General features: G+C 36.2%; 1 protein-coding gene across 1 annotated transcript; it reads right to left on the reverse strand.

Annotated features, from left to right (window-relative positions):
• Positions 1–1,997: 1,997 nt before the first annotated feature.
• Positions 1,998–22,592, reverse strand: LOC132278440 (cuscuta receptor 1-like). The gene is made up of 6 exons (XM_059780226.1): positions 22,244–22,592; positions 21,171–21,320; positions 19,496–19,632; positions 2,809–3,819; positions 2,490–2,688; positions 1,998–2,371 (listed from the first exon to the last, which is right to left on the reverse strand). Exons 1-6 carry the CDS (start codon positions 22,590–22,592, stop codon positions 1,998–2,000), a joined length of 2,220 nt encoding a protein of 739 aa, XP_059636209.1.
• Between the last annotated feature and the right edge of the window lie 271 nt (positions 22,593–22,863).

Consider the following 22,863-nt stretch of genomic DNA (forward strand, 5'->3'; position numbering starts at 1 on the left):
TGCTACAGTGTCAAAATGTTATATTTTAACAATTCCACTGATGCATTTCATGCAAAATGTTATTTTTTTACACAACCACCATTCTTTTTCAACTATCATTCCCACCATTCATATTTGCATCAGTAAAATTAATATTAGGCACATTCCAAGTCAAGTTGTAGACATTAGAAGGAAATTAAAATTAAACCTAATTAAAAAGAAGCAAAAATCTAAAATATCTAGTCAAAAAAGACCAAAAACAAAAAAAAAAAAAAAAAAAAAAAAAAAAAAAAAAAAAAAAACAAAACAAAACAAATTTTTTATAATTTTTTTACCACTATTTGTGAATTAATTTTTTTATATAATTTCTTTTTTTTTCGAAAATTTATATTATATATATATATAATATATTTGATTATATTATTATTAAAAATATATATATTTTTAGGGCAAATCATTTCAGCCTCCCCAATCACCTCCATCTCTATTCTCGTTCTCAACTCTGAAATTGCCCCCTCTCTGTACAACTGCAAACTACCAAATCAACAAGAATCAGAAGTTCAAAACCCAAGTCAGAAGAAAAACCAAAGTCAGGCCAGCTTCGCAAGGGAAGGTTACCGAGGACGTGAGAAGGAACGGTGACGTATGATTGGAGGAGACGAAGATCTGATCGAATGGCCAGGAACCGTCAAGATCGAGATCGAGGTATATCAATAACCCTTTTTTCGTCATCGATTTTCTTCCTTTGGTTCAGATCGGATGATTTTCCCTTAACTTTTCTCTCTCTACATTGCAACAGACAAGGAGAGAGAGAGAGAGAGATGCGAGTGGGTGATGATTTTAGATTGTGATTCCACAGATAAATAGTATTGGGAAATGAGAGACTTGCAAAAAAAAATTTGGCAGCTGCTATGTGTGAGAGGAAATTTGAGAGGCTAAATAAGAGCTCATTGGAGAGGTCTTTTTTTACCCAACTCTCAAATTTTGAGTTTGAGAGGCCCAAATGAGAGAGCATTGGAGTTGCTGAGTATACTATGCAGCAATCTACATTCAGAATGACAACGTTTGGCCAACATTATATATATTTTGCAATCCCGACTGCATTTCTTTACTTCTGATCTATTATTGCTTAAGTGTACAAGAAATATGAGAAAAAAGAGACCACAAATGTCTATAAATTTCAATTGGTTTTTCAGATGACTAAAAAAAGAAAAAAAAAAAAAAACATAGGAACCTTATCGTGGAGAAAAGTTTTTGAGGATAGTTTCGATATTTATTATCAATTTTAAGAACATAGCTGAGGTTGAAAGCAAATTTGGACAGCTTCTAAATGGCAGAACTCCAGTCATTTTTTTTTTTTTTTTTTTTTAAACAAGTTGTGTATATATATATATATATATATATATGAACAGAGTACATTATTTTCAGCTTCGACTGAGAGAAGTGAGCAAGCCCACCAAAACACGAACCCAAAGTAAATGGGCCAGGAAAAACATAAGAAAGGGCCATGACCGAGGAGGGCGAGGTAATTGGATAGTTTTCCTACTAAAAAATAAACAATATATCCACCTAAGAAATTGAAAGGTATTGATTTGGACGGAAGAAAAAGTATGAAAAGGCATTTAGATAAGAGTGTCCTAATCTTTGAACGGTTCAGTGAAATTGTGATATTCCCAAATTGAATAGAGGCCACTGACTTGATCATGCATTGTACCCCATGGGGAAAGTGTCATGAGCACTTCTTTAAATTAAAAAATTTTGAATAGAAAAAATTGCAAGTGATGAACGATGTTAGCATGTTGTTCGTATTTAAATGGTCAATTCCCATGCATGATTGAAAAATCTAAACATGAACACTACTGGATACAATCAAGAGGATCATTAAATGGTGGACCGAATGCTTCCCATCCACATTGGTCCCACATAAATTCAACCATCAGTGCTGGTTACAATCAAGAGGATCATTAAATAGGCAGACGTCGCACACATATATAATCATGAAGATACATACATTCAAATTAAAATTCTACCCCTCGTTTGTTGGACAGCTTGAGAAAGCAGTCAAGAACAAAATAAAAGCAAGCTTCCACGATATGAAACCATGCTCGTCTCCAATAAGGATCTATGCACAGAACTGCAATAACTCCTAACAACGCAATTATGAAAGAGACCATGAAAGTCACATAGAAAACACCAAAATCCATAAAACCTTCCTCTTCTGAAGAGTACTGATGAGGCAATGTCGATGGCGGTTCTATTTTAGTGCAAGTGTTATGTATTGGAGGTCCACAAAGAAGAGGATTTCCCTCGTAACTGCTTTTTTCAAAGGTTGAAAACTGTGCCTTTTGGTCCGGAGTCCTACCTGATAAGTTGTTGTGAGACACACTGAAGACTGCCAAAGAATTCAACTCAATGAGTTGAGAGGGAATTGTTCCGTTCAAGTTATTGTACGAAAGATCCAAACTCTCCACTTGCTTTAACGTTGAGAAATTAAGTTGCTGGGATTGAACCAATGCGATTGTTATGCGACAGGTTTAGTGCATGGATTTCACTTAGATATCCAATGACAGATGGGATTTCCCCTGCTAAGAGGTTGCGAGAGAGATCCAATCCTGACATGTAGTCAAGTATATCACCGCTGTATGCATACAATTTACTCTTTGTGGTGAACTCCACAACTTGTGTCACAACCATCATTGCGTCGTCGTGCTGGTCATGAAATTCAAGAAAATTATGCATCCCATATAATCTTGTCTCCCCAACGTAGTACCAAAAATTTGTTTTCCATCCCATAAGAAGAAAACTTTATGAGATTAAGGATTTTGTAACCATTGCCTCAGAAGGTATGTCACTAAAACTATTAGTTATGGAACCAGAAAGATTGTTTCCAGAAAGATCCAGTATAGATAACCCTTCCAAGTGGCACAATTGAACAGGAATTTCACCCTCCAAACTATTAGATTTGAGGAGAAGAATACTCAATGAGGAAAGTTTGCCAATATAACTTGGAATGTAACCAGTTAGGTTATTGTGTCTAAGATCTAACGTTACCAAAGAAGAACAGCGGTCAAATGCATTTGTCAATGAGCCGCTTAGCTTCTTGTGATTCAGACGTACATGTTGTATTTCTGAAGAGTTGAAGCAAGATGGTATTGGTCCAGACAAATTATTATTGGAAAGATCTAACAGAGACAATTGATCAAGTTGGCAGAATTCTACAGGAACTGGACCTTGGAAATGATTTTTGGACATGACAAGTACCTTTAAACCAAGCAGAATATTCCCAATCCATATTGGAAGATGACCAGACATGTCGTTATTGCTAATGTCTAATGTTGTCAAAAGCGATGCGGTAGACAAGCTATCTGGAATCTTTCTTTCAAAATGTTTATTGTCCAAATATAAAAATTCCAAGCTAGTTAGGTTCACAACATCAGGAAGCATCCGACCATCCAAATTATTGTTGGATAGTTTGAGGAACATTAAGGAGGAGCAACCAATTGCAAAATGTTGAGGTATTTGTCCCGACAAATAATTGTTAGACAAGTTTAAACTCCATAAAGAATGCAGATCACCTAATGAAGCCGGAATCCTACCTTCCAATTCATTTCTGGACAAGTTTAAATAACTTAAACGGGGAAAGATGGAACCTATATTTATTGGCAGTTGACCATGAATATGATTGTCAGAGATATCAATCGAGTTTATGTAAGGAGAAGAAGTCAAAAATGGGAAAGGCTCTGAGAAGGAGTTATTTCTTAGATTAAGAGAACCCAATTGTGTATTGTTTGCTAACAACCAAGAGAGAAAAAATAATGTCCCACCTGCAACGACCCTAAACTGATGCCAATAAAAAAAAAAAAGAAAAAAAATTCCGCATGACCTCTGTTAAAAAGGGTCATACGCCAACCTTCTTAAATGCATAAAATTGCAATGGCCTCTTTTGGATCTTCAAAATTTATCTAATCTGTACCGGCACACAATGCAAATAATATAAAACATTCCCAAAACAATAAAATTAACAACCTCCTCAAAATAGCCCATCATCATCAACCCATTCATCCAGAATAAAGGAGTACTTGTCTTATACATAGTTCCATGCTCACATACTAGAATTTTACTCCAATTACATCTACTTACAGTCCATGAATATAATTACAATAAAAAAGAGTCCATAAGTCTTCGTACAGAATACAATATACTAAGTTTTACAAAAAAAAAAATATATATATATATATATATATATATATAGTGAGACTTGGATACAAAAATAGCATAATGATCTTCTAATCCAAATTAGGTATGTGATGGAACGTCATCTGTCACTTCTTTCCCATGTTCTGAAAAATGTTAAAATAATAGGGTGAGCATAAAGCAGTGGTGCCTAAGACACACCTCTTGTGACCCTGTGAATCCAAACAATTAATAGAAATAGGAAACGGGGTCATACTATGCCAGGAAGGAATACAACATTAATTCCAATTCCAAAATAACAATGACGTGCCATGATATGTGATGCCATGAATGTCGCTCCCCATTTCAAAATCCAAATCCATCACTTTTCAAACTGTTAATATAAACCATCCGTTGGTGACTCCGCGGCGACACAAGAGAAGGATTGGCTATTGTCCCTGACCGTTGGTACCTCCGCGGCGTCATTTGGGGCCAGATAACTCAACCACGCTATGGCGATCTCCCTAATTCCCTGTAGGTTATATTAACACCACAGTCTTTTGGTAGCTCCGCGGCGACCGGGTTTTCATAAAAATCACTTTAATCAAAACTTTGTCCCAAAATCCCTTTTTCCTTTCAAAACAATTTTTACCTTTTCATGCCCAATGCTATGCATGAATGTCTCATATATCTCAATGTTATACAAATAAAGAAATTCATGCTCATCAAATTATTATTCAATAATATACATGCTTTACAACATAAAATTTTCTAAAAATTATATTTCATGTTTTCTAAACACCAAACTAGCACTAAAGGCACAAAGGACTTAAATTAATCAACAATTAACATGTTTCATGAGAAATTTATTTATTTATTTTATAATTCATGTTTTATCATCACATAAATATAACAATTTAATACCAAGGCATGAAAATTCATCAATTAAGTATGCTTTCATTATCATATATCACATAAAACATAGTCATACCTTTTCACATAGCAAGTAAATAAATTTACATGAAATTTCACAATTTAAGCATGTTAAAACACAAATTTTTTTGAAATTAACTCACAAAAACCCAAGAATATATGGATTAGAGACTCCTACCTCAATCTAAGCAAAAACCCACAATTTTGTGCCATAGATCCCGAAATTCCCAAATGCACCAAATTAGAAATTGCTCCAATACCAAATAATGAAGGAGAAATCAAGATTTAAAGCTTCATTTGAAATGAAAAAGAAAACGTGAGATAGGAATTGAGAGAGAGACTTACGAGAGTGAGAGGAAGAGAAGTGAGAAATGTGAGATCAAAATGATCTCTTTTAGCCATAAAATATGTGAGTGGTGGATCCCACCACCAAAATTTTTATTTTATTTTCTTTTTAACCTTTATTAAATCATTTTAATACATAAACCACACATACATATATAACCCACATAAAATCTAACAATTAAAATGCATGAGATGCAAATGGGCCCAACCAAAATCCCCGTATGCAATAATTCCGGTAGCGGGTCCCACACGGAACCGTCCGGCCCGAAAAACGAAAAAAATGCAAAAATGGTTACCCTTGCATTTCAAAGAGTCCTGGACTCAATGAAATGCTCCAAACAACTCTTGGACACAACCGCCACACTTTGCAGTGCCCGGTACATAAAACGGTAAAAGACGAGAATGCCCATGCTGCGACAAAATTTCCAAAAAAGGAAAAATGGCAAAAATTTGAAAATATTACAATCTACCTTCCTTAAAGAGATTTCGTCCCAGAAATCTACCCTCCTTATAAAGAAGGCCCACAGCCATACACTCTCCTCCAAGAACACCTCACAAAACATCAAGACTATGAACCCACTGACATTATTGCCTTTAATACCGGACGTCACCGAGTAATCATACATCATTGCCACTAAAACCCTATGTGGTTACCCATCTCTCCATTCATCATAACACAAGACCAACTAGACCTTATGCCTGACTCAAAACGGACAGCAGTCTACTCTACACAGTCACAAAAGGCTCTAAATCCCGAGAAAATGATGGTTATCAGACCACCAAAAAAGACAACATCTAACCTCAACACATCCTTCAAAGGACACACCAAACCCCAAACAAGAAATCATGTCTATCTCTCGATCAATCTCAACTCTAACCTACACATTCCTGGCAAACCAAACACTTGTTATCTAGTACGTAGCTACACCACCACATAACCATACCAACAACTACAAATCACACTATATAACAATCATTGTACTTCACAACTTCAAGATGATTAAATAATGAGTCCCCCAATAGCTACATAAACATTAGTCACCAAATTAGTAAAGCGCACCATCCTGTACCCAGGACACAAATCATAAAAACAATAACTTCAATAATCAATGATCGTACTACAAACCCTTTATCGGACACTTGGTGCTACCTAACACGTCATCACCCGAGATCAACCACCTGAATTCACACTATTACACCGACACAACACCCAAAACCATACTCTCACTGTTCATGACAAACTAAAACAATCATTGACCCTTAACCCGACATCATGCTAAAGAGGGACTGATTCAAGAGAAATGGTTGGCTAGGCCATTCTCATCATCGATCCAATTTCAACACAGACATCATTCCTATCTTCAGGTCTAAACCTCAAACACAACCCTACACAGTCCACAAAACAACCACGAGATCCACTCTCTAATCAATCCATCGCTCTACATAACCTCAATAATTATACAATCATATAACAACATGCTAAAAGCAACACGACAATCTGTAACGACCCTCACCCTGGCCAGACACAATATTGTCCGCTTTTGGCTCACCCAGACCAGAGACTTCCCAGGAGGTCACCCATCCTGGTACTATTCCAAGTTAAGCACGCTTAACTACAAAATTCTGATAGGTTCACGGCCATCACGGCTTTAAAACGCGTTGTGCCATAGAAGGGTGTTGAATCTACATATAGCACTTGCCCCATCCACACCCAGACGATGTGGGATTGTGCACCTATAGCTCGTCCAGTGTAGTAGCCTACTGGTGCCCCCTGCACACGCTCACACACACCCGCCCACAAGGTCGCCACACAATCATTCCTCGATCACACAATCATAACAAGCTAAAAGTAACACGACACCAAACGTCACGATCATAACAAGCTAAAAGCAACACGACACAAAATGTCACAATCATCGATCAGGACTAACGATCCCTAATTTCCTCATAACATCCACACCAGGTAAACAATTCCATGACATCATTCGGTTCAATTCTTACTTCTTCAAAACACATAATACAACTGTCTCATACCTAAAATCTCAAAACCAAAGTCCATTATTCCTATTATTCCTCAATAGAATCACACATTCACTTTCTCTAATTGTAATACCCTTAATTTTAAAATGATAGTCTCGGCATTTTTATTTTTATTTTTATTTTTGTTGTTTTTATTCTGGCATTTTTATTTGATTCTTTGCTTATTTGCCTAATTGTTTTAATTGTTATTATTTAATTGAGTGTTGGTTTAATTATTTTTTTTATTAATGTATGCTTATGTGGAAAATGAATAAATTGTCTTGTTTATTTTATTTACATTGATTAGTTGGTTTAATTAAATTAGTTTTAATTGTTTTAGTTGTTTAACTATGGTTTTGTTCTCTTTTAGGTGTCACGTTTTTAATATAGCTGATTTAGATATAGAATTAATTGTATTTTCCCGTCTCTAAGTTATATTAGAATTAGGGTTTCTGTTCTTCTTAAGTTTCTAAGTTAAATAAGAATTAGGGTTTCTATTCTTCTTAAGCCTATAAAAAGAATAGTAAGTCTGCCAAGGGGGTTTTGAGAACCCTATTCACGTATTGGAGGCAGAGTGAAACAGAGAGAGACGTGAGAAAAACAGAAGGGAAAACTAGGGTTTGGCAAAGGGGTGTTGTTCGTGGGTTGAACCAAGGAAGAACAACAAGGAGTTAGAATGGTGAAGTATCGCCGGAGAATTTAGGAAGACGACGTTGATGTTTTGAACCGAAATTAAAAAAAAAAAAAACAAGTTTTATTCCTAACTCTCTCCCTTTGACTCGTGTTCTTTACATGTCTAACACGATTCCAGGAATAAATAAATATTAAAATTAATCTGGTCTGCATGTATGAGATGTTTTAAACAGTACGTGTTCACAAATTGTTTATTGCTCGTCTTAAATTCTTTCTTGCATAATTCATGATTTAACTGATATCGATTAATGAACAAAGAATTTAATTAGTTCTGGAATACATTGGGAAACATTAAAATTAATCTGGGTTGCATGTTTGATTTGTTTTAAACAGTGTGTGTTCATGAACTGTTAATTGCTCGTTATAAATTCTTCTTGCATGATTCATGTTTAATTGATGTCAATTAATGAATAATGAATTTAATTAAGTCTGGAACACATTGGGACCTAGTTTAGACACCTAGGAACCTTAGGAATGGAGGACAGTTCATCGTAGAGTCACCGGACTTGAAGGAGATAAAGAAACAGGAGGAGAACAGACTCCCGTTTAAAGGGAGCAAGCCCCCCTAAGCAAAGAGCAGGCTTCCTCAAGGAGGGAGCTGGCTCTAGGGCCTTTGGAGGTGGCTCCATCAAGGAGAGAGCCGGCTCCATGATCTAGGGAGGCGGCTCCCTCAATTTTTTTTTTTTTTTTTTTTTTTTTTTTTCACTTTTCAGTGAGAGGTTTGGCTACGGGGCTTGGATTTTGAAGTTTCTAGATGCGTGGAGGAGTTATGTTGGGGGCTGTCAGTAATGTCTAAAGCCATTTTAAAACGTTCAAGGGCAGGTTAATGCATAATAAACCAATATAAGTTTATAGCTTGAACAGTAGATAAGTTTCAATAAAATTTGTTTACTACTTTGGTTGTGGAGGATTTTAAATTACTAAACCTTGGTTTAGTTATTCTCTATGAATGGTTATATAGTTAATCATATACTATTGGTAGCAGACAAGTATGTTAATTAATATAATTTTTATTATACTTGTCATGGATTAATGGACGGTGGGATTTATTATCTGCATTTCTAGGTGTTGGATAATTCTGTATCAGTGGTTTAGAAGAAGCATGATGATTTATCTATTTTTATTATATTAGTCATGAAATTAATTGATGTATACCTTTACTTAGATTTATCAATTACTGGAGTAAGCGTGTTAATTTATATATTTCACTTGTGTTTATTATGGATCAGTTGATATGTACATTTATAATTTGTTTTATCAACTGCTGGATGTTTGGATTGTATGCACGGGTATGAGATGGTGGCATACTAGGGTAGGATTAGCTCGAAACGCTAAGTCCTACCTGATTTGGAGTAAGGGAACGGATTATAAAAATAAAATCCTACTCATATGTAAGCCTGTGCAGTTGAACAAGCTGAACGGCTAACTGGATTTCTTGTGGATTGATAGGCTAGGATTTTAAATATATGTTTATGGTACCGCGATATGAGCTTGAGTCTCAGAGTCGACAGTTAGGGAGCGTATATGCAGTAAGATGCCTAGCTGGATATGATAGGTTGACGTATACCCTGTTAGGCTTAGGTACTCATGCCCACTCAAGTACTTTTTGCATGTTGCCTTCTATTCAGGTTGAGACCCCCTTCATAGTCTAGTGAGAGTCCTGTAGTGTGGATATATATATATGTACGGACTATATAGCTATTGTTGAGTTAGTTAGAGTGTACATACCTATCGAGTCTCTGTTTGGATTGTAGTAGGATAAGACTTGTTCGTGGGCCTGACCCACTTCTATTTTTTAGGTATTCGATAGTTCGTCTTACGCTTGATCGCGCTGAGCAGAGACTATCACTCACTCTTACGACGACGTAGGACTTCTCTCCGTGGTTTAATATTGGATGTTCTTTCATATATTTACATTTTGATAAGCCGAATATTGCATATTCAAGCGCCCTTATTTGCATTAGTTAAGTCCATTAGTTAATTATAATGTATTGTTTAGCTTTATTTGTATATTTTCGTCTTCTTTCAGGTTGGTTCCCCCGAAATTGGTTAAAAGAACGGTTTTGATGAACTCTTAAAGAATCAAAGCAGGCCGTTGCTGGGGACCGTCATTTGGACCAAGCTTCTTGAGTCAGTATGCATGTGAGTTTTGTGGCGTAGTGCTCGGGACGAAGACCGTGTCAACGGACTGATCCAAAGTGGTTCAAGGGATGGGTGAAAGCATTGAAGCTAAGCTCCCGCAGGCGCCCGCTAAACCATCCAGTGGGCTCGTTAATCATGCGGGCGCCCGCCACAGACCCGCGGGCGCCCGCCAAAGTGACCAGAATCTTCATACATCCGCGTGCGCCCGCCATGTGCCTGCGGGGGCCCGCCACTCTGCGAATAAGGAAGTATGGGTTCCCCTTTTCTTCACCAACTGTTATCCCCTGAATTAAGGGATTGCCCTGCAATGGTCTTGGGGCTCAAGGACCACAAATTGGGAGTAGATAGAAGGCTAAGGTGGATATAATAGAGGGTGGTTACATTGTATAGAAGGATCTCAGATTTTAACAAGTTTTAGAGAGAGAAATATTGCAAGGTGAGAGGGTTTGTGGGTCTTGAAGCTTTAGGTGCGAAAATGGAGTTGAAAATCATCTTTTCTCCTTCCTCCATTGCTCCTATGGGTAACTAACTCCCTTTCTAGGGAGGAGATGAAGCCCTACATTGTAAGCATGCTCTAGCTTTTGGTTTATTTTGGGGAAAATGATGTATATATGTGACTACTTCACATTCTAGAGGTTACACTTGATGTAATGAATCTAATTTCTTATAAATGATTATGATGAATGTATTATCTTGTCTTAGATTATATTTTCTCATGATTGTATGGCTTGCATTTTCATAGTGACAATGGAAATGAGATTATGAAATGGGTTTCTTGGCATGTTGTATGAGAATCTTGATATTCCATAGCTTAGGACCTCCTTTGATGGACTATTCTTGACTCTTGACTTCATGTACTCTTATCATATGATTAAAGGCTTGATAATCTCTAGCTTAGCAAGCATGTTTAAGACTACACACTAGTTTAGGTAGTTCAAACATGTGTAACTTTGATAGGTTATTCTTGCTATTAATTTCATGAATTTCTTGAAGGAATGTAGTAATTTTGTGTTGTAGCATTTCATAGTCACATATTTGTGTTGTTTCCCCTAAGTTTACCTCAATTAGCATGCTTATAGGGTAGGTAGTGGATTCACTTCCCTAGTCCTCTCTACTAACCTCTTTCCTCTAAGTTTCTTACAAATTATTGTTTTATGCAATTTTAATATAAGTGACAAATTAAACACAACTCTATACCTCTTTCATCAAATCAAAAGTGAATTTAACGACCTTGGTTGCCATAAACTAGTAGTCCCAGTGGTTCGACCTACCCGTTCAATAGCCCTATTTTACAATGATTTGTGCTATTGCAAAGGGTTGATTTATTATAGATCGAATCTTAAAGTCGATCACATTTCAGTTTGGATTTTCTTATTAGGGGTCCACTGGATGGATTCCCGAGTTGTTAAAATATTGGAGGTTTTGGATTTTAAGTATTTAATCTTAAAGGATTATATTTAATAATTCATTCAGCTTTTTATTTATTTCTTATCCATTTTGTACTCTATGTTTGTTTATATATTAATTGTTTGATATTCCCTCGGGTTTGGGTTTAGGCCTAATCAACCCATGTCTCGTATTCGAGGAGTATCACACTAATCACAAAATTCTAAAGCAACATCGATACTTATTCTCAAGACACTACTCGAATTAAACGCCTAGAAAAACATCCGAGTACATAACTCACATCCCATCACTTAATCATCCTTAGACTGTGATTCACGACACATTTCTTATCCATCACCGCTAGTACTAAACATCGGAAACACAACCCCTATTCGGCAACCCGTGCCTCACATCCTACCAGTCAAAAGCACTCTAACAAACACTACAAAAACCAAATACTACACCTCCCTCCGTGGGAGTGAGTCGACCCATTCAACCAAACCTTTACCAATGAACCCTAATAGCATAACAACCCATATACAGGTCCGTCTATTCGCAGACGCACATAACTTCTAGGTGGAGGACAAGACACACGACAAACGATGTCCTCGCTAGGATCAGAACAAATGAAAAGGGTAACAAACCCTGTTCTCACAAGAGACTAACAACTCACACTTGAATGAACCAAACACCCTATCACACGTTACTCACCAATTGTCTAACTGCGAACACCCAATCTCACCCGAGATGAAATGAACTTCCTACGCATAAGGAGAAAAACCAACTGGAAACACGTACAGGACTACGACTTTAATTTTAGGCTACCTCACCACTAACGGACCGTCACACCCTACTAATACGGAACCTCATATATATTACACTGCGATACTCATGCTAACCAAAACCAACCAGACAACAGTACACGCTCACGACACACACTAGGAATAATCGCAGCCATTCGGACACCGCGTCTCGTCCCATCAGGAAACCGTCACTCCCAAATGACAACCTTTAAACCGTAAAACAACACTTTACCACCTATTCCACTTTCATTATTCAATGCGACACTACCTCGAACACCGTGCACACAAGACCCATGAGCTTAGTCACAACAACCCAATGACTCTCCAAAAGAAAAAGATACCTACGTGGCAACACTACAGGAACAATCCCTAGGATAGATAACAGATACCACGCTAAACGGTCAACCACACAAACTACATTCTACTAGAACTACAAAATAGTGGTCTCTCATTAGTATCTAACTGGACACTTAAGTCATACTTACAACTAACCTATCTGACCAAACAAAAGGGTCTACAACTTCTATGCCTCTAACACTATCATTTCCTAACCAATCACTATGACTACCATCCAACACAATGGAATGTCCATATCGATTTCATCTGAGTTGTGTGCCAGCAGCTCGCCCAGTGTGGTAGCCTTCTGGTGCCACCTGCACATGCTCACGCACACCCGCCCACAGGGCCACAAAATAAAGAAATCAAATAGAACAGGTCACCAAACCCAAGAGGTCACTCCTCATCCTGGCTCAACATAATCTGTGACCAACACTCTATGGTCACCAAAAAATATCACATTAAACTTCTGCCTTCCTCACTGGAAATCAAAACAAAAGTGCAACCTACCCATCTCGTCACCAATTCTAAGTCAACCTCTGCTCTTACTCCCAAAATGGTAATCTAAAAGACAAATTCGCAACCTTAAACATCAGTGAACTTCTAAATAAAAATTTAAATATAAACCTTGCTCAACCCGCACAACACCTGAACCTCACAAGTCATGCACTGCATACCACTTCACGTCTTGTGACATCAAATCAACTTTGCTCACCTGAAAGGAACCAATGACTCACACATCATACCCTACTAATCCATCATCCCATGATTTCACTCATTGCACCGAGAAAACACAACACAAACTCTCGCCCGTGCAAGAAAATGAGGACTTCCGTCCCGGAAGACACCTAAAATCAAACCCTTCCACCGTTACCAATCTCTAAAGAAAAGACTCCTAATGGAACAACACGTCCAGATCGAACCGGACTCAAAAGATTGTGCTATTCACATCACCCATGCTCACAGCACTAATACATTTCCCCATCGTAGGTGACAACTCACAGAACTAATACAACATAAAAACGCGCCTGTTAAATAATTACATACTGAAAACATAACACCTACTCATGGATCATTTAAGTCAGTTCTACACACATATAACATATAAGCATGTGATCACATAAGCAAATAAACAAGTAAATAAGTAAACAAATAAGCATGCTTCACAAACATTCAAACACTTTAACATGTCGCACATAATCATGCAATTCAGCTTTCCCATGAAAACCTAAGTAGGCCTCTACCCATCGTCCTAATGGTATTCGAACCATTGCTCTGATACCAAATTTGTAACGACCCTAAACTGATGCCAATAAAAAATAACAATTAAAAAAAAAAAAAAAAAATCGACTTGACCTCTGCTAAAAAGGGTTATACACCAAACTGCTTAAATGAATAAAAATGCAATGGCCTCTTTTGGACCTTCAAAATTTATCTAACCTGTACCAGCACACATTGTAAATAATATAAATATTCACAAAACAACAACATCAACAACCTCCTCAAAATAACCCATCACCATTAACCCATTCATCCAGAATAAATGAGTACTTGTCTTATACATAGTTCCACTCACTTACTAGAATTTTACTCCAATTACATATACTTATAATCCATGAATATAATTAAAATAACAAGAGTCCATAAGTCTCCGTACAGAATACAATATACTAAGTTTTACAAATATATATATATATATAGTGAGACTTAGATACAAAAATAGCAAAATGATCTTCTAATCCAAATTAGGCATGTGGTGGAATGTCATACGCCACTTCTTTCCCATGTCCTGAAAAATGTTAAAATAATAGGATGAGCATAAAGCTCAGTAGGTGGTACCTAAGACACACCTCTTGTAACCTCATGAATCCAAACAATGAATAGAAATAGGAAGCAAGGTCATACTATACCAAGAAGGAATACAACATTAATTCCAATTCCAAAATAACAATGCCGTGCCATAATTAGGGCTGCAAATGAGCCGAGCCGAGCCGAGCTTTAGGCTGTTCGGGCTCGGCTCGTTTGTTTATGGGATCAGCTCGGGCTCGGGCTCGGCTCGTGACGAGCTCAAAAATTTGAGCTCGGGCTCGGGCTCGTCTTGATTTTAAAAGCTCGGGCTCGGCTCGTTTAACAAAAAAATAAATGAATATAAAATTCAAAATTAATTAGTATTCTACAGGCCACAATACCTTTTTCCATTGCTTTATCAATTAAACAAAAAGAAAAAGGGCAAAAAAAAAAAAAAAAAAAAAAAAAAAGGTGCAGTAGTGGAAGCTTTTATGTTTCAAGAACAAATTAAGGGTTAATTTCGAAAAAAGAAAAAAGGACAAAATTGAGCATGAGTGCATTATGCATTTTCTATGAAAATACAACACATCAAAAAGTTATAAATTCCCATGATAATAATATCTATAGAACCACTGAAACATTGTATATATTAAGTAGAAAAAGAAATCACGGAGGAAAATAAGTTGGAGATAAATTAATTTAGCTACCTGTGGCCATTGAGCATTAGTCTTCATAAATTTAGAGGAAGCAGAAGAAAAGGCTAAACAAAATTGTCTGCAACTGCCTAAAGAATGTTTTGAGGTTGTCCAGATCCATGGAATTAAAGTGAAAATAAAGTTTTGCCAAAAAATTAATTGATGCAGTACCTAATTGATGGCGAAGACAAAGGATGGCCAACGATGATGACGAGGATAGAGGGACAGCAGCACAGACGACGGCGGGAAACGGACGACGTCCATGGCGAAGACAGAGGACCGCGGCCGACAATGACGATGACAGACGATGCATTCAGATCTAAGAGAGAGAGAGTTATGGCGATTGAGTTATTAAAGAGAGACAGAGAGGTAGTTGTGTAGATGGAAGGGTTGTCGTCGCCGGTGGAGTTGATTCGTAACTCGTGAGTGAGTGATAGAGAGAGAGAGACTGACGATGTTATGGAGAAGAGGTAGATCCAAATGGTGGGATGTAGTTTTAGGGTTTTTTGATATCTTACAAAATCAATGGATGAGATGGGTTCTAATTTAATGGGTGAGACGAAATCTTATTTGGGCTATGGATCTATGGTGGATTTTCTTTGGGCTAATGAGTTATAATGCTTGGGCCATATTAATGAAAAATATGAGCTGGTCCAAACTTAAAAATAATATGGACTAAACATTTTAAATGTACAATAAAAACAAATGGGCCTGATATATATAGAATGGGCCTGATATATGCAACGAGCCTGATACGAGCTTTGTTCACGAGCCCTAACGAGCCTTAACGAGCCCATGTTCACGAGCCTATGCGAGCCGAGCCCAACGTTGCTCAGGCTCGGCTCGTTAAGAAAACGAGCCTGGAAATTGGGCTCAAGCTCGGCTCGTTTGCTTAATGAACGAGCCCGAGCCGAGCCCGAGCTGTTTATGAACAGCTCGGTTCATTTACAGCCCTAGCCATGATATGTGATGCCATGAATGTCGCTCCCCATTTTCAAAATCCAAATCCATCACTTTTCAAACTTTAATATAACACATCCGTTGGTGACTCCGCGGCAACACAAGAGAAAGATTGGCTACTGTCCCTGACCGTTGGTACCTCTGCAGCGTCATTTAAGACCCAGATAGCTCAACCACGCTAGAGCAATCTCCTTAGTTCCCTCTAGGTTATATTAACACCACAGCCCTTTGGTAGCTCCACGGCAACTGGGTTTTCATAAAAATCACTTTAATCAAAACTTTGTCCCAAAATCCCTTTTTTCCTTTCAAAATAATTTTTCCCTTTTTATGCCCAATGCTATGCATGAATGTCTCATATATCTCAATGCTGTACAAATAGAGAAATTCATGCTTATCAAGTTATTATTCAATAATATACATGCTTTAGAACATAAAAATTTCTAAAAATTATATTTCATGTTTTCTAATCACCAAACTAGCACTAAAGGCACAAAGGGCTTAAATTAATCAACAATTAACATGCTTCATAAGAACTTTATTTATTTTTTTATTAAATTTTTTTATATATAATTCATGTTTTATCATCACATAAACATAACAATTTAATACCAATGCATGAAAATTCATCAATTAAGCATGCTTTCATTATCATATATCACATAAAACATAGCCACACCTTTTCACATAACAAGTAAATAAATTTACATGAAATTTCACAATTTAAGCATGCTAAAACACAAATTTTTTGAAATTAACTCACAAAAGCCCAAAAATATATGGATTAGAGACTCCTACCTCAATCTAAGCAAAAACTCCCAATTTTGTGTCCTAGATTCCGAAATTCCCAAGTGCACCAAATTAGAAATTACTCCAATCAACTTGTAGATCTCGTCGTGAGCTTCAATTTGTCACAAACGACACTTAAAAATACCAAATAATGAAGGAGAAATCAAGATTTAAAGCTTCACTTGGAATGAAAAATAAAACGTGAGATAGGAATTGAGAGAAAGACTTATAGGAGTGAGAGGAAGAGAAGTGAGAAATGTGAGATCAAAATGATCTCTTTTAGCCATAAATTATGTGAGTGGTGGGTTCCACCACCACAATTTTTATTTTCTTTTCTTTTTAACCTTTATTAAATCATTTTAATACATTAACCACACATACATATATAACCCACATAAAATCTAACAATTAAAATGCATGAAATGCAAATGGACCCAACCAAAATCCCTGTATACAATAATTCTGGTAGCGGGTCCCACACGGAACCGTCCGGCCCAAAAAATGAAAAAAATGCAAAAATAGTTACCCTTACATTTCAAAGAGTCTTGGACTAAATGAAATGCTCCAAACAACTCTCGAACACAACCAACACACTCCGCAGTGCCCGGTACACAAAACCGTAAAAGACGAGAATGCCCTTGCTGCGACAAAATTTTTGGAAAAAGGAAAAATGGCAAAAATTTGGAAACATCACACCACCACTATGAGTCAGATTGTTATGTGATAGATCAACCACTATGAGTCAGATTGTTATGTGATAGATCAACCACTATGAGGTCATGTTGATGATAGCGAAAATGGAATAGTCTTTCACTGAACTGGTTGGCATTGCAGTTTGACAAAGTAAAAACCTTCAGTTGGAACCTTGGAATTATTGAAATTGGGTGGTCACTACTACTACTCAATCTGTTGTGATCACCTGAAATGCCCTTTAGCTTTGAATGGTTATAAAATGCGGAAAACGAGTTTGGGATCACAAAATCATTGTGTGAAACGAAAAGATATTGGAGTGATGTGAGACTGGTAAAGGGGGAGGAGGTAATATTTCCAATGAAATGATTGAACGAAAGTTCCAAATAGCGGAGTGATGTCAAATTCCTCATGCACCAAAGAAGTGTCCCATTTAATTCATTATAACTCAGATCCAATTCTTCAAGATTATAAAGCTCACACTAACCTGAAAAACCCAATGTTAAGTTGAATTAGATTTTTGTTATGTCTATATCCAAATCAATTTTTTTTTTTTTTTTTTATCAAAACAATATTATGAATGATTTTTGGACATGACAAGTACTTTTATGTGATGTATATTCCCAATTCATATTGGAAGATGACCAAACATGTTGTTATTGCTAATGTCTAATGCCCTCAAAAGAGATGCGGTAGACAAGCTATCTGGAATCTTTCCTTCAAAATGGTTATTGTCCAAATATAAATACTCCAAGGTAGTTAGGTTCACAACATCAGGAAGCATCTGACGATCCAAATTATTATTGGATAGTTTGAGGAACGTTAAGGAGGAGCAACCAATTGCAAAATGTTGAGGTATTTATCCTGACAAATAATTGTTAGACAAGTCTAAACTCCATAAATAATGCAGATTACCTAATGAAACCGGAATCCTACCTTCCAATTCATTTTTAAATAATATAAACCGGGAAAGATGGAACCTATATTTGTTGGCAGTTGACCATGAATATGACTGTTAGAGATATCTAGTAAGTTTCTAATGCTGCAAGGAAGATGATGATGAGAAGGCAATGGGAAAGGCCCGGAGGAGGAGTTACTTCTTAGATTAAGATAATCCAATTGTGTATTGTTCTCTAGCAACCAAGAAATAAATAATGTTCCACCTATCAGATTGTTATGTGATAGTTCAATCACTCTCAGGTCATACTGGTGATACAGAAAACGAAATAGTGTTACGCTAGACTCGATGCCATTCCAATTTGACAAAGACAAAATCTGCAGTTGGAAGCTCGGAATTATTGATGAATGAAACACAATTGCATCACTCCTACTGAATCTGTTGTTATCACCTGAAATAACCTTGAGCTTTGAATGGTTATAAAATGAGGCAAACGACATTGGGAACACAAAATGATTATGTGTAACGAAAAGATATTGGAGTGATGTGAGACTGGTAAATGGAGAAGAGGCAATACTTCCAGTGAAATTATTGAATGAGAGGTTCAAAAAACGGAGTGATGTTAAATTCCTCATACACCAAGGAAGTGTCCCACTTAATCCATTCTCACTCAGATTCAACTCTTCAAGATTATAAAGTTCACACCAACATGAGAAAAACCAATCAATCAAGTGATTAATGTTGAGTTGTACTAGAATCTTTTTGTCTACATCCAAATAAATTAACCAAACAATATAGTGGAATTGATGTATCATTATTAATTAAAACATTAATCCAAAAAAATTAAATATGGTATAAAGCATATAAACCTTGGTCTGGTAGTCTGCCGTTGAATCCAACATATCCCAATGACAAGAAGTTATCACTCCAACATTTTGCAAAAAATTCGCGTCAATAGAAGAATAATCTAAATACAATTCCTCCGAGTCGTTTAACCCTTCCAAACCTAAAAACAATTGAAAAGAAAATTATTTTCCATACATATCTAAAGATTATGACAAGAAAATTCGAGATTGACGTAAATTGTAATTTTAGTAGAGGCATCTTCATAAATTCTAAAAAAATTAAGATATAAAAAATCCAGTGGGGCATTGGGTCCATGCCTATACGTAAAAAAGTTTCACGTGCAACTAGCCTGGATCTTTGGTGTTGAAAACGTTTTCTACTCATTTTAGCACAAGGGTATGTGGCAATCGAATGAGAGGCACAAGTTATAGGTATGCAATCTCACATCGTATGAGTGTGAAAAGGGGAAAGTGCTATACGATCTCAATTTCGCTCAAGCGTGGAAATGAAAAGTGCTATACCTGTAGGATTGATAATCATCTCCATGGTAGAATGCATTTTGAGTTAAGGCACATGAATAAAATTATGCGGGCTTCAACCCGAAGCAAACAATATTGTACCATGTGGATCCGATTCAAACAAGTTATATAGATCAATAATACATAACTAAATGCTAACGGACCGGTACAACTTGGCTAGGTTCTCAAGGCCTAAAATGAACCGATCCAACTGCCCTAGAACCAATATGGAAAATGTTGATTTAGTCCATTTTAATTTCCTTTTTTATTAGATTTTGGGGAAATTTTTTTGCATGAATTAAATTTATTTTCCAAATATATTCAATTTTCCCTGAAATCTATATAAACCATTCTCTCTCAGGTTTAGGAGGCTTTTAGGAAATTAACTTTCAGCAAATTTGAAAATCTTTGATTTCTACAGAACTTCCCTCACACTCCATCTCTTTAACGCATAAGCTCTCTCTCTCTCTATCCATTTCTGTAGCCTCTGGAGAAGCTCTCTCCCTCACACTCCATCTCTCTATAGAAGGGATCACTCTCTATTTTATTCTCTCTCTCTCAAGAAAAGACCCAATTTCCACAGCCCCAAAGAAAAAGAAAAAATTGGATCTCTGGTACAACGATCAAAACATTTTCTACTCATATCAGCAAATACATAAAAACAAATATATTTTCATCTCAATTATATCTTACCTTTTTTTGTAACCAATCCTAGCAATTCATTGTATCCGAGATCTAACTCCGTTAGTGAGGATAGAACCCAATGAATCTAGAATGCTGGCATTTTTAAGACTATTTGATACCAGGCGCAAGATTTTCAGCTTGCTTACACTCTTCAAGTCTGATTAGAATGCAAAAAATTTGTAATTAATATTTAACATCCGGTAAGTAATTTCATCTCAACTTTTCAAATGAGTATGATGGTCTCCAAAAATTAGGTCAACCAAATTAAAATGCATTTATGCCATTTTGTACCTTTATTTCCCATAAAACTATTTATATGGTTGTAACTCAAGTCCAGCTCCTCCAAGTTGCTCATGTTGAGAAATGTTGCAATGACAAGCAAAAAATATGAGAATGTATATGACAATTCCCATAGTTATACATATATCCTCTAAAACACAGAAATCTACCGATCGAAGTAGAAAATTATTGAGTGTTACATCTATATATATCTTACCCTCTTTTGTAACCAATCCTTCCAATTGATTGGCCTTAATATGTAACACCTTTAGTGACGATAGAGCACCCAATGCTTGTAGAGTTCTAACATTTTTTAACAGGTTGTAATTCAAGCGCAGGATTTTCAGCTTGCTTGAGATCTTCAAACCTGATAAATAATATAAAAACATTGTAATTATTGTTTAACATCTCGCATGTTATAATTATATCTCAACTTTGCAAACGAATGAGCTCTAAAACTAGCATTTCTATTCTTTTATATCTTCATTTCCCGTGAAACTATCTATCTGGTTGTAACTCAAGTCCAGCTCCTCCAAGTTGCTCTAGTTATGAAATGCTACAATGATAAAGGAAAAATAAAAAATAAAAAAATTGATATGACAATATATATAAATGAGATATCCCGTATTTATACCAGTTTTTGTAACATTCTGAAATTTAGTGCACCAAAAAACTACCACCGTACAAGCAAGAACAATCTTAAAAAGACAAGACTCTCTCTTTGCATCAATCTTCAAGACCCACTTCAAACTATTCATAGTAATTTTGAGGCAATTTCTGCATTGTTTCTACACCAAAAGTCTAGTCTATATCCTATGATAGTCAAAGATCAGGACTAATATGTATTAATTTGTGTGTATATATATATATTTTACTGAATTAATGAATTTAAATTGCAGTTAAATAACATGTAGCTTTCCTCCGAATATATAAAGCATAAATGAAAAATGATAATATTAAGGAATGTTCAGACCAACAAGACATGCCTTTTTTTTTTTAATGGCAAGACCAACAAGATATGTTTCTTTTGTCAACTAAGCTGGAAATGGTATTTCATTCTTGAATTAATTACCGTGTGTGTGAATGATCAGTTCGGCTAGAGATAGAGCCTTGAGTGATGTAAGTGTACCAAGAGATGGTAAGATGCTATTATTAAATAAATTCTAATCCAATATAACCACCTCTAACTTACCTAACTTAGATAATCTTTCAAAACCTGTAAATTATATTGAAATTTTAATGTGAGAAATTCCAAAAAAAAAAAAAAAGAATGCAATCAACAAAAAAAACCTTGATGCTCAACACAACCGGCTAGGCCCAAATTACTCAAGTCTAGATATACGAGGTCTGTAAAGGGAAGAAACAGTGAGGAATTCAGATACCAATATCCTAACTGGTTCTCCCTTGTGCCATTGAGTAGAAGTTTGATTACTTTTCCGTTCTTGCACTCGACGTTTAGCCAATCACAACAGTTGTTCTCTTTATCGTCCCAGTATCGCAGAGAAGTTCCATTTGGATAGTTGATGCAAGCTTTTATTTCCAAGAGACCCATTCTCTCTGACTCCAAGCAACCAAAGGATCCATTAACATGGATGTGAAACAATATCCAAACACACCACAACAACCGATCCATCTCCATATAAACTAGTATCTAATGTTCTCAAATATCACCTTACACTTTCTACGACCCCAAGTTTTTAGTCCTGGTTCTTATAAACGTGATTTAAGATTATATATATATTAAACAATAATGTAGGTGTTATAAATGGTTATAGTACTACTCTTCAGCTGCAACACTTAACAAAAATAATATTCATAATTATTGGATGAATGATTCTTTGTTCAAATTAAGATGATGTTATCTGTTTAACGAAAGATCACTTGCAAATTGAATGGGTATAATGTTATTC

Source organism: Cornus florida, unplaced genomic scaffold (assembly GCF_030987335.1).
Source record: "Cornus florida cultivar Cherokee Brave unplaced genomic scaffold, ASM3098733v1 CherokeeBrave_3.0.0_Hap2_Chr10, whole genome shotgun sequence".
Lineage (NCBI taxonomy): Eukaryota > Viridiplantae > Streptophyta > Magnoliopsida > Cornales > Cornaceae > Cornus > Cornus florida.